At 39.6% G+C, this 13,857-nt stretch overlaps 1 protein-coding gene across 2 annotated transcripts in view; it reads right to left on the bottom strand.

Annotated features, from left to right (window-relative positions):
• RARS2 (arginyl-tRNA synthetase 2, mitochondrial) overlaps positions 1–13,857 on the bottom strand; it is a 62,769-nt gene that overhangs the window by 31,167 nt on the left and 17,745 nt on the right. For both annotated transcript variants that reach the window (XM_070418115.1, XM_070418116.1), the window contains 4 exons: positions 12,566–12,663; positions 8,565–8,620; positions 6,602–6,685; positions 2,055–2,131 (listed from right to left, as the gene is read on the bottom strand). In XM_070418115.1, coding sequence (XP_070274216.1) covers positions 2,055–2,131; positions 6,602–6,685; positions 8,565–8,620; positions 12,566–12,663 — 315 coding nt within the window. The remainder of the gene's footprint in view (positions 1–2,054; positions 2,132–6,601; positions 6,686–8,564; positions 8,621–12,565; positions 12,664–13,857) is intronic.

The raw sequence follows: 13,857 nt of genomic DNA, 5'->3' as shown, positions 1-13,857 counted from the left end.
GAACAGTTACTCTCCCATGTGAAGCTGTACTCAAAATTCTTTTTTTAAAAAGTAATTTTCTTCCAAGAAATGTTTGTTTGTTAATCCTTACCTGGGGGTATTTTTTCATTGATTTTTAGAGAGAGTGGACGGGAGGAGGAGAGACAGAGAAACATCAATATGAGAATGACACATGGATTGGTTGCCTCCTGACCTGGATTGGGCAGGGATTGAGCCTGCAACTGAGGTACCTGACCCTGACCAGAATTGAACCTGAGCCAAACTGGCTAGGACTGTACTCAAGATTCTTAAAAATGTTCTCTGAATGACACAAGGTCTCCAAGGCTGGTATTTTCTGCACCCTGGGTTGTCTCTGTGGGCCTGGATCAAATGAAAGGTTCACTAAGCTTGTGGTAAAAAATACTTGCCATTATTCAAAGTTTAATAAAATAACACAGTAAAAATTCCAGGCATTAATGTGACATACTTTATTTATAGACAACCATAAAGAATTATTTTTAAAACTCTTGCCTATCAATAAGACTCTTAATGGGAGAGAAAAAAATCTTTTGGTTAATATTATATATAAAAATGTAGGCATTTCAAGTGCAGTGTAGGCATAGACTCAGAAGGAAATTACAAATCTTTAAAGATTTTCAAGAATTAGAATGTGTTTTTGTGAAATTTGATTACAAAACCAGCTGCAAGAGAAAACCATTTAACAAAAAGAAAACCAGAGAAAGATAAATATCACATACTCTCACTCATTTGTGGATTATAATGAACCACATAAACTGATGAACAAAAACCGATCCAGAGACTAGAAGCATTGATCAGATGCTCAAACCTCAGAGGGGAGGGGAGGGGAGGGAGGGTGGGGGTAAGGGGGAGAGATCAACCAAAGGACTTGTATGCATGCATATAAGCATAACCAATGGACACAGACACCAGGGGGTGAGGGCATGAGCGGGGGAGGAGGGGGCAATGGGGGGATAAGGACACATATGTAATACCTTAATCAATAAAAAAAAAAAAAGAAAAGAAAACTAACAAAATGCTCTTGGTGGCTTTGGCTAGAGGAATAAAGCATATTTTGACACCCACTCTTCCTCACACACAGCACAGGCATAACATCTTTAGTCTGAGCCCGTGGACTTTCACCAACATGGCTAATGGTGTATCTGTATTTCTTCTTGTGAGGCCCAGAAATAGCAGAGATAACAACTGAGACAATGAAAGGAAACAAATCATTGGAGATTAATTGGACAGGAAGAGTTTTATTAATGAACTCCAGGATGGATTGATGACAGAGAAATGAAGGGACTAAATGAAGTAGAATAGAAGAGTTCACATTGAGCAAGAGCCAGGAAAAGGAGCTGAAAGAAAGACATGAAAAAAGGCCACATAAAGTTAGAGAGAAACACACCTCCCTTCTTCCATACCAGAAGAAGAGCAAAAAGAGTATAATCTCATGTTTTTTCAAGTCTAAATAAGTTATAGTTACTACCATGAACAAAGCTACAGTGCCTGGCTGGCATGGCTCAGTGGTTGAGCATCGACCTATGAACTAGGAGGTCACAGTTGGATTCCCGGTCAGGGCACATGCCCGGGTTGTGAGCTCAATCCATCCCGTGTGGGGTTTGCAAGAGGCAGTCGATCAATGATTCTTTCTCAGCATTGATGTTTCTATCTCTCTCTCCCTTTCCCTTCATCTCTGAAATCAATAAAAATATATTAAAAAAAAAAAAAGAAAGCTGCAGTATATAACAACTAACAAAAATTCAGAAATTTTTCTCTCTATTATTAAATTTTTATCCTATGTGTTTATTCTAAGAAGATTTGATACCTGGAGAACTAGTGTCCCAAATCAACTAAAATAGTAATAAAAGAACTCTTGGATTTGAAAATTAAAATAACTCCCCAGTAAAATAAAAGCAACATTTTCAATTTTGTAGTTCCTTGTTTTAAGGAACATTTGTTAAAACCTCTGGGATTAAAAATGTGTTATCAAACTGCATAGCACTCTGGAAAAAAAAAAGTTGAAATATTTTCTAATATTGTTTGTTGAAACTTACTTCAAAGAGATGCTGCAAAGGATTGGACTGAAGCTTTTCTTCATAGCCAAACAGTTGGAAGCCAGTCCCCAGAAGACCTACCACAATAATCCATAAGTGAAAACATTATAAAATGGAACAGTAGAGATCAGTCATGGCAGGGAACAGGTATAGTTCTACAAAAAGATCAATCTCCCATAATTATGTATCTTGAAACATTGCAAAACACATGTTATCACCTTCTGCTACCCGATAAACCGACACAAGTCAAATTCAATATATTGAATCACAAGTTCAATATATTGAGTTACTGAAATTAACTTTACAGAAACCAATAGACTATGAGCTCATCAAAGGCAGAGGTAAAAGTAATTTATCTTTGTACTAACAGTGCTCAACACTTCCCTAGCAAACATAATAAAAGTAGCATTTGTTGAGCAGCTAACTCTGGGGAAAACATCAAAAATTGCCCCCGCTGGACACTGGGCACTCAAAATTTGTGAAAACAAACTGATGGCAAGTGATTTCAAAACTTTCTTTTTAAACTTGTAGCTGTTAAAATAAAACAAAGGTAGGAATTCTCTGGATATTATAATATCACTTCTTACACAAATAATTAATGAAAACAGTAAAAGATAAAACTCAAAACACCCCTGGTTACTTCTCTCACTCAAGGTGACCAAGCAACAAAATTCTTTTATTTGGCCATATTTTTGCCATTTGACAGTTTTTGAGGGGTAATCTTTGGTGGGAAGTTCAGCATTCAGTGACAGTGTTAGTTTGAACCCTTTTAAAAAATAGTAATTACAGTTTATAAACCAGCAATGACCTAGTATGGACTGTGAATATTTATACTCTTAAAATATTTTGCTAAAAGATAATCACAATTTCAGTTTGAAAGGATATCTGCAGCCTGGGGTCAACAGCAATAAAAAGTAGTATAATTATTTAAAAAAACATCTGTTTCTACAATTGTATCAATTACCAAGCTTCAGCTCTAAAGGAGCTACTGCCACTGGGCTTTGCTGATTGGGGTACATTTTTCTACATAGGCTCAGCAGAAAGTGGGATGCTACTGACATGTTATGTGTACAACTAGAGGCCCCTCAGCCTGGTCTGCGCCCTCTCACAGTCTGGGAGCCCTGGGGGTATGTCCAACTGATGGCTTAGTGGGCCTAAGCCATCAGTCGGACATCCTTAGCATTGCCACAGAGGCGGGAGAGGCTCCCACCATTGCTGCTGTGCTTGCCAGCCGTGAGCGGCTTCTGGCTGAGAGGTGCTCCCGCTGTAGGAGAACACTGACCGCCAGAGGGCAGCTTCTGCGTTGAGTGTCTGCCCCCTGGTGGTCAGCACGCATCATAGTGACTGGTCATTCCACCATTTGGTCATTTGCATATTAGCCTTTTATTATGTAGGATATGCTGTAGATGAGGCCTCCCAGAACCATAAGAAATGCAAAAAATTCACTGTTAACTCATTCTCAAATTGCCCCCACTTAAAATGAAATTGCCCCCGCTGTGGGGCATGTGCTGCACCTTGGGAACCACTGGGCTTGACACTTTTCCTCTCTGACCTTCATTTCTGAATACATATGCATATACCATGGGAATTGTAATCTCTTCTCAGCCTACCTCACTGGGTTGTCATGAGGAGGTTCTGAGCTAATACACCTAGAAATGTTTCATCAAGTAAGTGGTGTCTAAATGGGAAGAGATTATTATTTTTAAGCTCACGGGTACCCTTGCAGGTAGCAGGTGCTGATTAGGAGAGGAGGGAATGATTGTTTCCTGGGACTGTAGCTATGGAAGCTTTGCAGAGAGTTCCGCAGGCCTCAGAGGGGCGGGCTCTGGCCAGCAGCCCTGTAGCAGTGGTCATCCCTGGAGGCGCTGGTCGGGGGCAAGGCATTAGGGGGGTGCTAGGGCGGCGGTGCGGCTGAAGGGGGAGTAACTGTCAAACCTTCCTGCTTGGCGCCATTCTTTAAATTGTACGTGGCTGTTTCAAGCTGACCAGGTCAGGGCGGCGCTCCAATCTCCTGGAATGGGGTGGGGGCCGGGCCAGGGCGGAGCCAGGCAAACTAGGAGGGTGGGTTTAGCCGCACCCCCCAGCAAGGTTCAGCGCACTTCTGCTGCAGAGACGGAGCTGCTGCTGTCGGGGGGAAGGGTCTGACCCTGGGGGGCTGCTTAGGCCTGCCTCCACTTGGGTCTGGAGTTGTAGGGAGGAGAGGCGTGCCCGGCCTCAGTGGAGGAGGCCTGGCAGCGGCGGGCTGTGGGCCCCGGGGGCACTGACGGGTGGTCGCTGGCGTGCTATTGTTGTGGGCGCCTCTGGTGGGAGAAGAGATTGGGAGTCGGAGGTGTGGGCTGCAGCTACCCCCAAGGCTGGGTCTTCTCCCCACCTAGCCAGCCTCCCTGTTCCCCCAGGGGTGCGGGGGCTGGGGTAGAGTGTCCGTCCATCCCCCTGGGGGTGCAGGGGCTGGGGCAGGGTGTCCGTGCAGGGGGATTGAAAAAGCTCCCATGGCTGCTTCCTCTTCCTCTCCTCAGACCCCCGGGAACTTGCCTCCAGCTGCCCGCCCCCTGCTGCACGCACAGCCTCCTGCTGGTCTGTCAATATGCAAATTGGTTGTTACTGGGACACCATAACGGACAATTAGCATATTACCTCTTTATATGTATAGATACTTTGGAGCTTAGACAGGAACTAGAAGGATGACTAAAATATGTACCAGCTCTAGTCACTTTCAAGCAAAAGCAAATATGATTGTGATTCAGGGTCTTGGGAGTAAGCAGGGTGTGGAAAGATGCACAGAGTGTTCTAAAAAACAGAAATAGGAAAAGAAAAGGCCAATTCCATTTAACATTTCACCTAATATATTTTCAAAACCTCTGTGCCTAGGTATCTCTGCCAACTTTCAATAAGGGATAGCTGAAACAACCAAAATTAAAACTCTTCAACAATGACGGTTATAATGGAAATGTTAACAGGTCATTAACCACTGTAGTCCTTTAGAGAAAAACAACTATAATAAAATCCTGCAGCTAAAATTCCATGAATATCATCATCACATATTTGCTAATGCCTGTGAAATGCCTAAATCAGTCAAACTAACATAAAGTAGATACCATCTATTAAGTCTGACTATTGAGCCTAGAGCCTAAACCTCTGCCAGCTGTTGTGAACTAGATTTTTTAAAAGTAGGGCATGTTTTCTGATTCCTCCACAGTGAATACAAGGGCACTATTAACAGGTTCAAATTTATCCACTGTAAGGTCTAAAAAAGATTTTTATTAACTAAAAGTATAATATTCACAAGAGAAGGTCCTGATAAGTCTGTCTTTTGCAAGCTTTGATTCCATTTCACTAGATACGGAACATACTATTATCAGTGAACTTTAGAACTAGCAGTGTAGACTGCACTAAAGAAACTTTAAAATATTACCTAGCCTTTCTCTTGGATTAGGATTGTAAAATACATTCCAGGACAGAGTCATTCATCATTCTGAGTGCTTCTTATGTGCCAGGCACTATGGATACAAAAATAATTAAGACACACTCCATGCCCTCAAAAAAACATTGTGTAGCAGGGAAAGGAGGACAAAAATAAGAAGACAGTAAGACAGAAACCTCTTTGAATAGAGCTGGGTACTAGGAACTTGGTGATGCAAGAAGGTGGGCAAGGGTGTGTCTGGGTGTCAGAATGCTTTAGACGTGACAGTATAAAGGCTAGATCTTAAAACAAACGTAGTAGTTGCTAGAGATTTTTAAAAACTTGCACTTCACATGCTATCAGTCCTTACCTGCCTTAGCAACTACATTTATCTTGCCCTTCTTATACCTTAATTTCTGGTGTATATGAGCTAGGAATTTTTCTGACTGAACTTGACATTGGAGATCATTTGTGGCACTCATCTGTCTGGATCTCTCTCCTCTTTTCCTCTTTTCCCTCTAGGTCATGGGCCCAGAATAAAAAACAGATCACTCTTCACATAGAATGGCCCAGAAGGGACTATGGTTGACAAGGGTGTAGATAGCTAGACCTATCTTCTTCCCTGTATACACACTCTTCCATTTAACTCACAAATATAAGCAATTTTTCTTTAATAAAACCACAAGAGGCCTGTATTATCAGGTGTTTCTCTGAATGTGTGAAGTTTCCTCACCCAAACTTACTTGTGTGGTGAGAATTACTCTAAAAAATAAAATACAAGACTTATGCAAAAGAGCCATTAGGGAAAAAAATGTAGGAGGTATTATTTTATCTAATGGGATTCTGCTTATATTCTGTGCAGATGACCAAGTGACATGATATATTTTTTTTAAATATATTTTTTTGATTTTTTACAGAGAGGAAGGGAGAGGGATAGAGAGCCAGAAACATCGATGAGAGAGAAACATCAATCAGCTGCCTCCTGCATGCCCCCCACTGGGGATGTGCCCGCAACCAAGGTACATGCCCCTGACCAGAATCGAACCTGGGACCCTTCAGTCTGCAGGCCAACGCTCTATCCACTGAGCCAAACCGGTTAGGGCGTCACATGATATTAAAACATAAATAAAATCTCAAACTTACTTACCAAACTGCATACCCCAATCTCCAAGGTAATTTATTCTCGTTACTTGATGTCCTAAAGCTTCTTTGAGATTTGCTATGAAATTTCCTAGTAATGATAAAATATACAGTTTCTCATTCTTGTTAAACATTTTGGCATAGGAATCGTGTGCTTCTCTATTATCAAAATATAACACAGAAAATTCTTTTGGCAAAATTTACCAGCTCAGTTTTTTTGTTTTTTGTTTTTGTTTTTGTTTTTAGTAAAACTTTCATTATTGTATTTTCATCTATGTTATGGAAAGTAAGGCATTATTGGGCGGGTGGTTATTACAAGAAATCCCCTAACTTTCATAAGAACAGAATTTTCATTAACATTAATGGGAGTTGGGAACACGTTAGAGTAATTGCTATTCCAAGTTAATCCCAAGGGCAGAAAATAATACTGTTTTAGTAATTAGTAAGGAATAACTTGGCTGTGCCCTACAGAACCTGAGCCATACTGGTTTTAGTTTTAAATAGCTCACTTCCTTCAATCACTGAAGTCCATCTTCTCATGCCTGCTCCCTAACAGCACACAGCAGCCCAAGGCTTCCCGGAACGGCCAATAGTGGTTTGATATTCAACATCTATTCCACTTTCCTTCTAGTGTGCACTCAACATACTGCAGAGGCTGGAAACCTAAAAATTACATTTCCCAGAATCTCTTGCAGTTAGAGTTCCAGAAGTAATTTAGCTTTAGCCAATCAGATACACTTTGCATGAGATTCAGAAGGTGGAAGGGGAGCTACTTCTATTATTTCTGACAAACATAGTTGTGGGGCTTGTGTGTATGTGATCACAAATAGAGGGCTTGGTGTCCTACCATGTATCCTCCAAGGTAACTAACTGAAAGACTGAGAATGAATGGGGCTGCCTCTTTTGCTAGTATGAATTCTAGAAGGCAAGGCGGGACTAGTGGAGTTTCCTGACTACAGCAGTGGCAGCATGGTTCTAAAGCAGTGGAAGTGATTGCAGAAAAGGAAGATGTTCCTTGATGACCAAGCTCATGGTATAGTTTTAGGAGTAATTTTTGCCAGCTTAATCCAAAGCTTCTTCAGCACTCCCAACAACTTTGTAAATTAATCAATATCCTGTAGTAAATCCATTCCTGCTTTTACTAGAGTAGATCCAATTTTCTGCAAATAATCCCTCACCTATATGTATATCTAACTTAAATTACTGCAGCTTCCCTATTTTGAGGTCTTCCCAACCTATAGAGTCCCAGCAACAGGGACCACCTTCTTCAGATGGTACTCAGACTGTATTCCTATTTTTTCTTAACGCCTTATTACGTTACAAATCCAACTGAAAGACTGAACCTAGGCTTTTGGAACCGACTCTATTTTCCAATCCTGGCTATGATACTTAGCTAGCTATCTGATTTTGGAAAAGTTATTTTTGGTATCTGCGTTTCCTCACCCATAGACTAGATAGAAGCACCAGTGATGAGAGAGAATCATTGATCTGCTGCCTCCTGCACACCCCTTACTGGGGATCGAGCCTGTAACCCGGGCATCCTGATGGGGGGAATTGAACTGTGACTACCTGGTTCATAGGTCAACGCTCAACCACTGAGCCAGGCCTGCCAGGCAACAGTTTCTTTTTTAAAACAAAATACACGAACAAAAAAATCGGGGAGATTACTATCATCTTCACATAACTATTTTCATATTTTCTCCATATGCATACATATTTTTTAAAAGTTAAAATCATAACAAACATTTCAGTTAAAACTGTTTCCTGAGTTAATCTTGAAGTTTTGAAACAAATTTCTTTTTTCCACTTCTAAACCAGTTTTTCCCATTTCATGTAATATTTAATGAGCACCAGGCTCATATAAATTTGAACTTTTTGTCCTATTGCTATTTAAGCATTAAACCATTAGACAGTATTATCAAATAGTGCCCCAAAGACTTGTTTAATATTTTCTGTGAAACGACACTTACCTATGATGGTAGAACGCAAATGTCCAACGTGAAATTTTTTGGCAACGTTAGGTGAACTGCAAATAATTGCAAAAGTTATATTTTTGTGCTAAGAACAAAGGTTCTAAAGTGAACTAGGTCATGCCTCCATAGTTCAATACAATTGGGGACTAAGGCCTTTGGTAATTTAGGGCAAAGATAAGTTAAAAATTACAAATTTAGAGCAAAGATAAATTAGAACTCAAAGAATCATGTGTAGTAAAAATGACCCTGTGATTCATGAGGCTGTACCATACACAGAAGTGGCAAACTGAGGAAAACGCAGATACATTTAAGGATTCAAAAAAAGATGAAGAAATTCAGAGATATTGTTTTGACACAATGTTGACTATAGGGAATTAAATTTAGTGTACCAGTTAACAAATCCTTTTGTTAACTTTTAAAATTCAGGACCCCAAAGAAATTTACTCTGTATGATAATATCTATCAATATTTACTGGATCAGAAATTAAAATATAAAATTATTCATGCATTAAGCTTCCCAGAATAATCAGAAATCTGATTCCCCACTTAAAATTCTCAGTCATCACCTTTATCACTACTCTGTGTGTTTTGAGAAGTTGTAATCAATCATTTAACACTACAAATGCTTCTAAGGCACTCACTACCTGACAGGCAGTTTTATGCATTAACTCATTAATACTCATAAGAGGTGTGAAGTAGGGTACTCTTAATTCTACAGCTGAGGGAACTGAGACAACAAGGAAAAAGAGATAAAACAAATGTGGCAATATGTTGATGACTTGAATCTTACTGCTGAGCACATGGGATTTCCTTACACTTCTCTGTTTTGTATGTTTGAAATTTTCATAAGTTTTTCAATACTAAAAAGGTAAATTGACCGGGAAACCAGAAACATACATAAAACACTGGTTTTATGAAACTGTGTAAGATCTGTGATCCTGTGAGAATGAGAACAAGGTGATCCCTAGGACTGCCTTAAAAGCAACTCTATGAGCTAAGGCAGAAAAGTTCATAGCACAAAATGTTTATATTAGAAAAGAAAAAAGGTTTCCAATCAATAATCTAAGATTTTCCTTTAAGAAACTAGAAAAAGAGAACCAAAGAAAGCAGAATAAAAGAGAATGAGGCAAATAAAAGCAAAAATCAATGAAACAGATAAAGACAATGTTCTATACTATAAATGTAGTGGTGGTTACATGAACTGTACGTCTTTACCAAAACTCATCAAATTATATGTTAAAATATGGTGAACTGTACTGTATAGTATGTAATTCTACCTCAATAAAGATGATTTAAAAAAAATCAACAGACTACTATGAAACAATAAAAATTACAAACTGCCCTGGATGTTCTGATATTAAAGGAGCATAAGATACATTGTTTTGTGAAAAAAAAAAAAAAAAGCAAGGAGAACAATATATAATGTGTGAGATCTGTTTATAAATGCAAAGACTATTTCTAGTTGGATAAATAAGAAAGTAGTATTGGTGAATGCCCAAAGGAGAGAACCAGGAAACTGGATGGGGAGGAGACTTGCTTTTCACTGAGTATCCTTTTGCAATCTTGGATTTTTTTCAAACTAGGTATTTATATTATGAGGAATTTTTTTGTTTTTTGTTTTTTGTTTTTTTGCTTTCACAGAGCTCTTATATTTTTTCCTTTAGGATTAGAAGAACTTAATCTATGTAGGTCTTTAGCCTTGATAAAAAGTCACTTGAAATCATCAATTTGCCATTCTCTGTTACCATATTCCTACTGGGAAGGGAATACAATAAAATGGAAAATACAAATTCAACTCCTTTGGCAACCAAAGTAGCCGCAATGAATGAATTACAGTTTGGACAACTCATTGGGACTTATAAATAATTATTTCATGTAACTTTCTCAATTTTGTAAGAAAAGACAAATATTATTGCTCTTATTTTCCAGACAAGAAGAGACCAGGGGAAAAAAGCTGTCTCATCTGAGATCACCAAATCAGTTACTAACAGTCAGAACTGGTACTCTCATCTTTTGGATTCTCATTTTACCAATTAGAGGTCCTTAATCTGTTCTCTGAAACACTTCAGACTGGGAACAGCAGAGGGTGGGAGAAGACTGTGTTGAGGAAACTGCTGATCTGAACAAAATAGGAAAGGCTGACGTTGCAGAGATGAGAGAGGCAATAGTAGTTATCTATAAGTTTTACACCACCTACCAGGTACAGTTATCTACTCTCGTACTTCATCACATTGCTCCTACATCTGACAAAATATTATGACAACCAACACTGTATCAGGGAGGCAGTAAAGGTTACATATGTAGGCTTCAGAATCAGTCAGCGCTATGACCCTAAGCAAGTTAGTTGACCTATTATCATCAACATCTTTATGCAAGGAGCAAGTTTCTTGAGCACAGTGATTATATCTCTTGCTTTTGTGGGGAAAGTTGCCTGGTTTATTTAAGATAGTACATATTTAAAACATTCTCTTCAGTCATCTCTCTCATTTTCAGGAGAAATTCAAGAACAATGTTTTCTATCAATTTTGCCCCATCCCCCACCCGTTTGTCTCTACTTTGAAACCACAATGGTAAGCCCCACCATAATTAGACAACTTCTAAGGGAGGGGCAGCTATGGTCATCCCACAGCAATGCCAGAGAGCAAAGATGGCTGCTGGGAAAGGGACCCTGCCTTCATCAGCATTCAGATGCTCATCTAAGTTCCAGCCCTCCGTAACTGCTATAGGAAAAAAGTTGAGAGGGACAAATCCATAGGCAAATAACACAGAGAAAAAGCCTACAGAATACAACTCAAATAGAACAGGTTATTTCTAGACATTTCTTACAAGCATAAACAAAAAGAGCAGTACAATGGAACCTCGGGCCTTGAACTTAATTCTGGAAGGCTGTTCAAAAACTGAATCATTATTTCCCATTAGAAGTAATGCAAATTGAATTAATCTGTTCCAGACTCCCAAATGACTCCCTTTTTAAACCTGTCTTATATATAGCACATGTCTAAGGTACTAATCTATAAATAAATACTTTAAAAACAAAAAGGACATGAAATATAAATGAAAATTTAATAAAAGGACATAAAATGTACAGTAAAAAATGAAAATTTAACAAAATAAGCAGTAACAAAAGCAAAAAAAACAACACACACCAAACACATACACACACAAATATTCACAGCACACTTTCCAGGGATGTTAACAATGTGAGGTTTAGTAGTAAACTGACTCATACTCGCACATTCTTTCCTTTGTCGCCCTAGAGAGATGTGACTGATCATACAGGTATGAGCATGAAGGATGTTGGGTCGAGAGGCAAATTATTTGAGATGGGAGACGTTAGAGAACCGAGGTTTGATTGTATATGGGAAATGAAAACTGTGGAGAAAAGCCAGAGAATCAATGAGTAAGGAAGACTAAGGTTTTGGTATTTTGAGCTTGGTTGGGGAGGAGAGATGGTAACAGCGAAGTGAAAATGAGAAAGGTGTTAGGAGTGAGCCCTGGTGGCAACTTTTCAAGTTTCAAGAAACTTACAGTGGCATTATTTCAAGGCTTTATGCATGGGAAAAGATATTGTACCACCTCCCTACTGATTTTCCTTTACTATTGGTTAGGTAACAGCAAGGAGCGTGAGTAATATAGTTAGTACTGAAATGTATCCCTAGAGAAGAAGGTGCTGTGTTCTGCATCAATTTAAAGACGTTAGTTTCGTGAGCCCTTATATGGTAACTATTGGCCGGATGCACAAAATTCATGCAAGAGTAGGCCTTCCTTCCCCCGCTGCCAGCACCAGCTTCCCTCTGGCACCCGGGACCCAGGCTTTCCTCTGGCCCCTGGCAGGCACCGGGGACCCAGGCTTCCCTAGCAGCCCTGCTTCGTCCCGAAGGTTGTCCAGAAGGACATCCGGTCTAATTAACATATTACGCTTTTATTATTATAAATAGTAAATCACTCATCTGATCAGCTAATTGATGAACAAACACATAAGAAGAATAGGCACTGACCTGAATTCAACCACGATTTTCTTCTGGGGAAGACCAGAGAAAAGCTCACTTTTTAATCCATATTTTGAACCATCTTCGATAACTTGTTTTAACACTGTCTGAAAAGTAAAGGTTGGGATTTAATGATAGAAAAAAACTGTAGTTTTCTTAAGTACTCTGCTACTGGAAACTAAACGCTGCTAGTTTGCTCATTTCAATTTGTGGAACTGAGACATTTATAGCACTGTCAGCAGCAGCATCTTCTTGAGTTCACATCTGTGCTCTTTTATACATCCTGTCTGTTCCTCCTCACAGTGATTGATGAAGTAAATATTTTATAGGTGAAGAAACAGAATTTAGAGAGGTTAAGTACCTACCAAAAGTCTCACAGCAAGTAGTAACAAAGAAACCAGAAGCAGCATCTGAATATTTACTGACTGCATACTATGTGTCAGGCACTATTCTAAGTATTTTCTATGTATTTACTTTTTTAATCCTCACAACAATCTTAAGAGATAAGTATCATTTTTACAAATGAGAAAATAAAAGCACAGAGAGGTTAAGTAACTTTCCAAGGTCATATGGCTAGTAAAATTGTTTTCACTCCATAGTTAACTATTGTATGCTGCTACTTTTTTTGATACTAATAACAAGCAATGGAGAAAACAAATAAAATATAATTCAAATGCTTCTCCTATCTAATAGAGGGAATATGCTAATTGACTGTCATGCCCTCAAAGATGGCAGCACCCACAGCCAATAAGGAGGGAATATGCTAATTGACTGTCATGCCCTCAAAGATGGCAGCACCCACAGCCAATAAGGAGGGAATATGCTAATTGACTGTCATGCCTTCAAAGATGGCGGCATCCACAGCCACAAGATGGCGGTGCCTAATTCCCTTGGCTTCGCCAGGGCGGCAGGCGCACGGCAAGGCCGGGCCCACCCCCAGGCAGCCAGGCCTTGCTGCACGCCTGCCACTGGAGGCCCCCAGTCCCCTCAGCTGCCCAGGGCTGGCCCGAGGCACAGGTAACCAGGGCTGGCCGAGGCTTGCGCTGCCGTTTTGCTTCTCAAATTGGATTCTGAGTCCTAAATGTGCAGTTTATGATGTAAAGAATTTCACTATCATAGGTTAAGATGGTCACTTAATGGAAAAGGCAGAGAGGTAAAAGGAAACAGCAAAGCAATACTTTTAAGATACATCTACAGAGTGCTAGGTTCAAGTCTAGATGCTTTTATGTTATCTTTAAGACCCACAATCTTAGAGGTGGGCAACAGCTGTAAAAACTAAGGTTCAGAAACAGTATGTATTT

Source organism: Myotis yumanensis, unplaced genomic scaffold, assembly GCF_028538775.1.
Source record: "Myotis yumanensis isolate MYYU_CA2020_CCGP unplaced genomic scaffold, mMyoYum1.0.hap1 SCAF_6, whole genome shotgun sequence".
In the NCBI taxonomy this organism is placed as follows: Eukaryota; Metazoa; Chordata; class Mammalia; order Chiroptera; family Vespertilionidae; genus Myotis; species Myotis yumanensis.
This window is presented reverse-complemented; position numbering and strand designations above follow the sequence as displayed.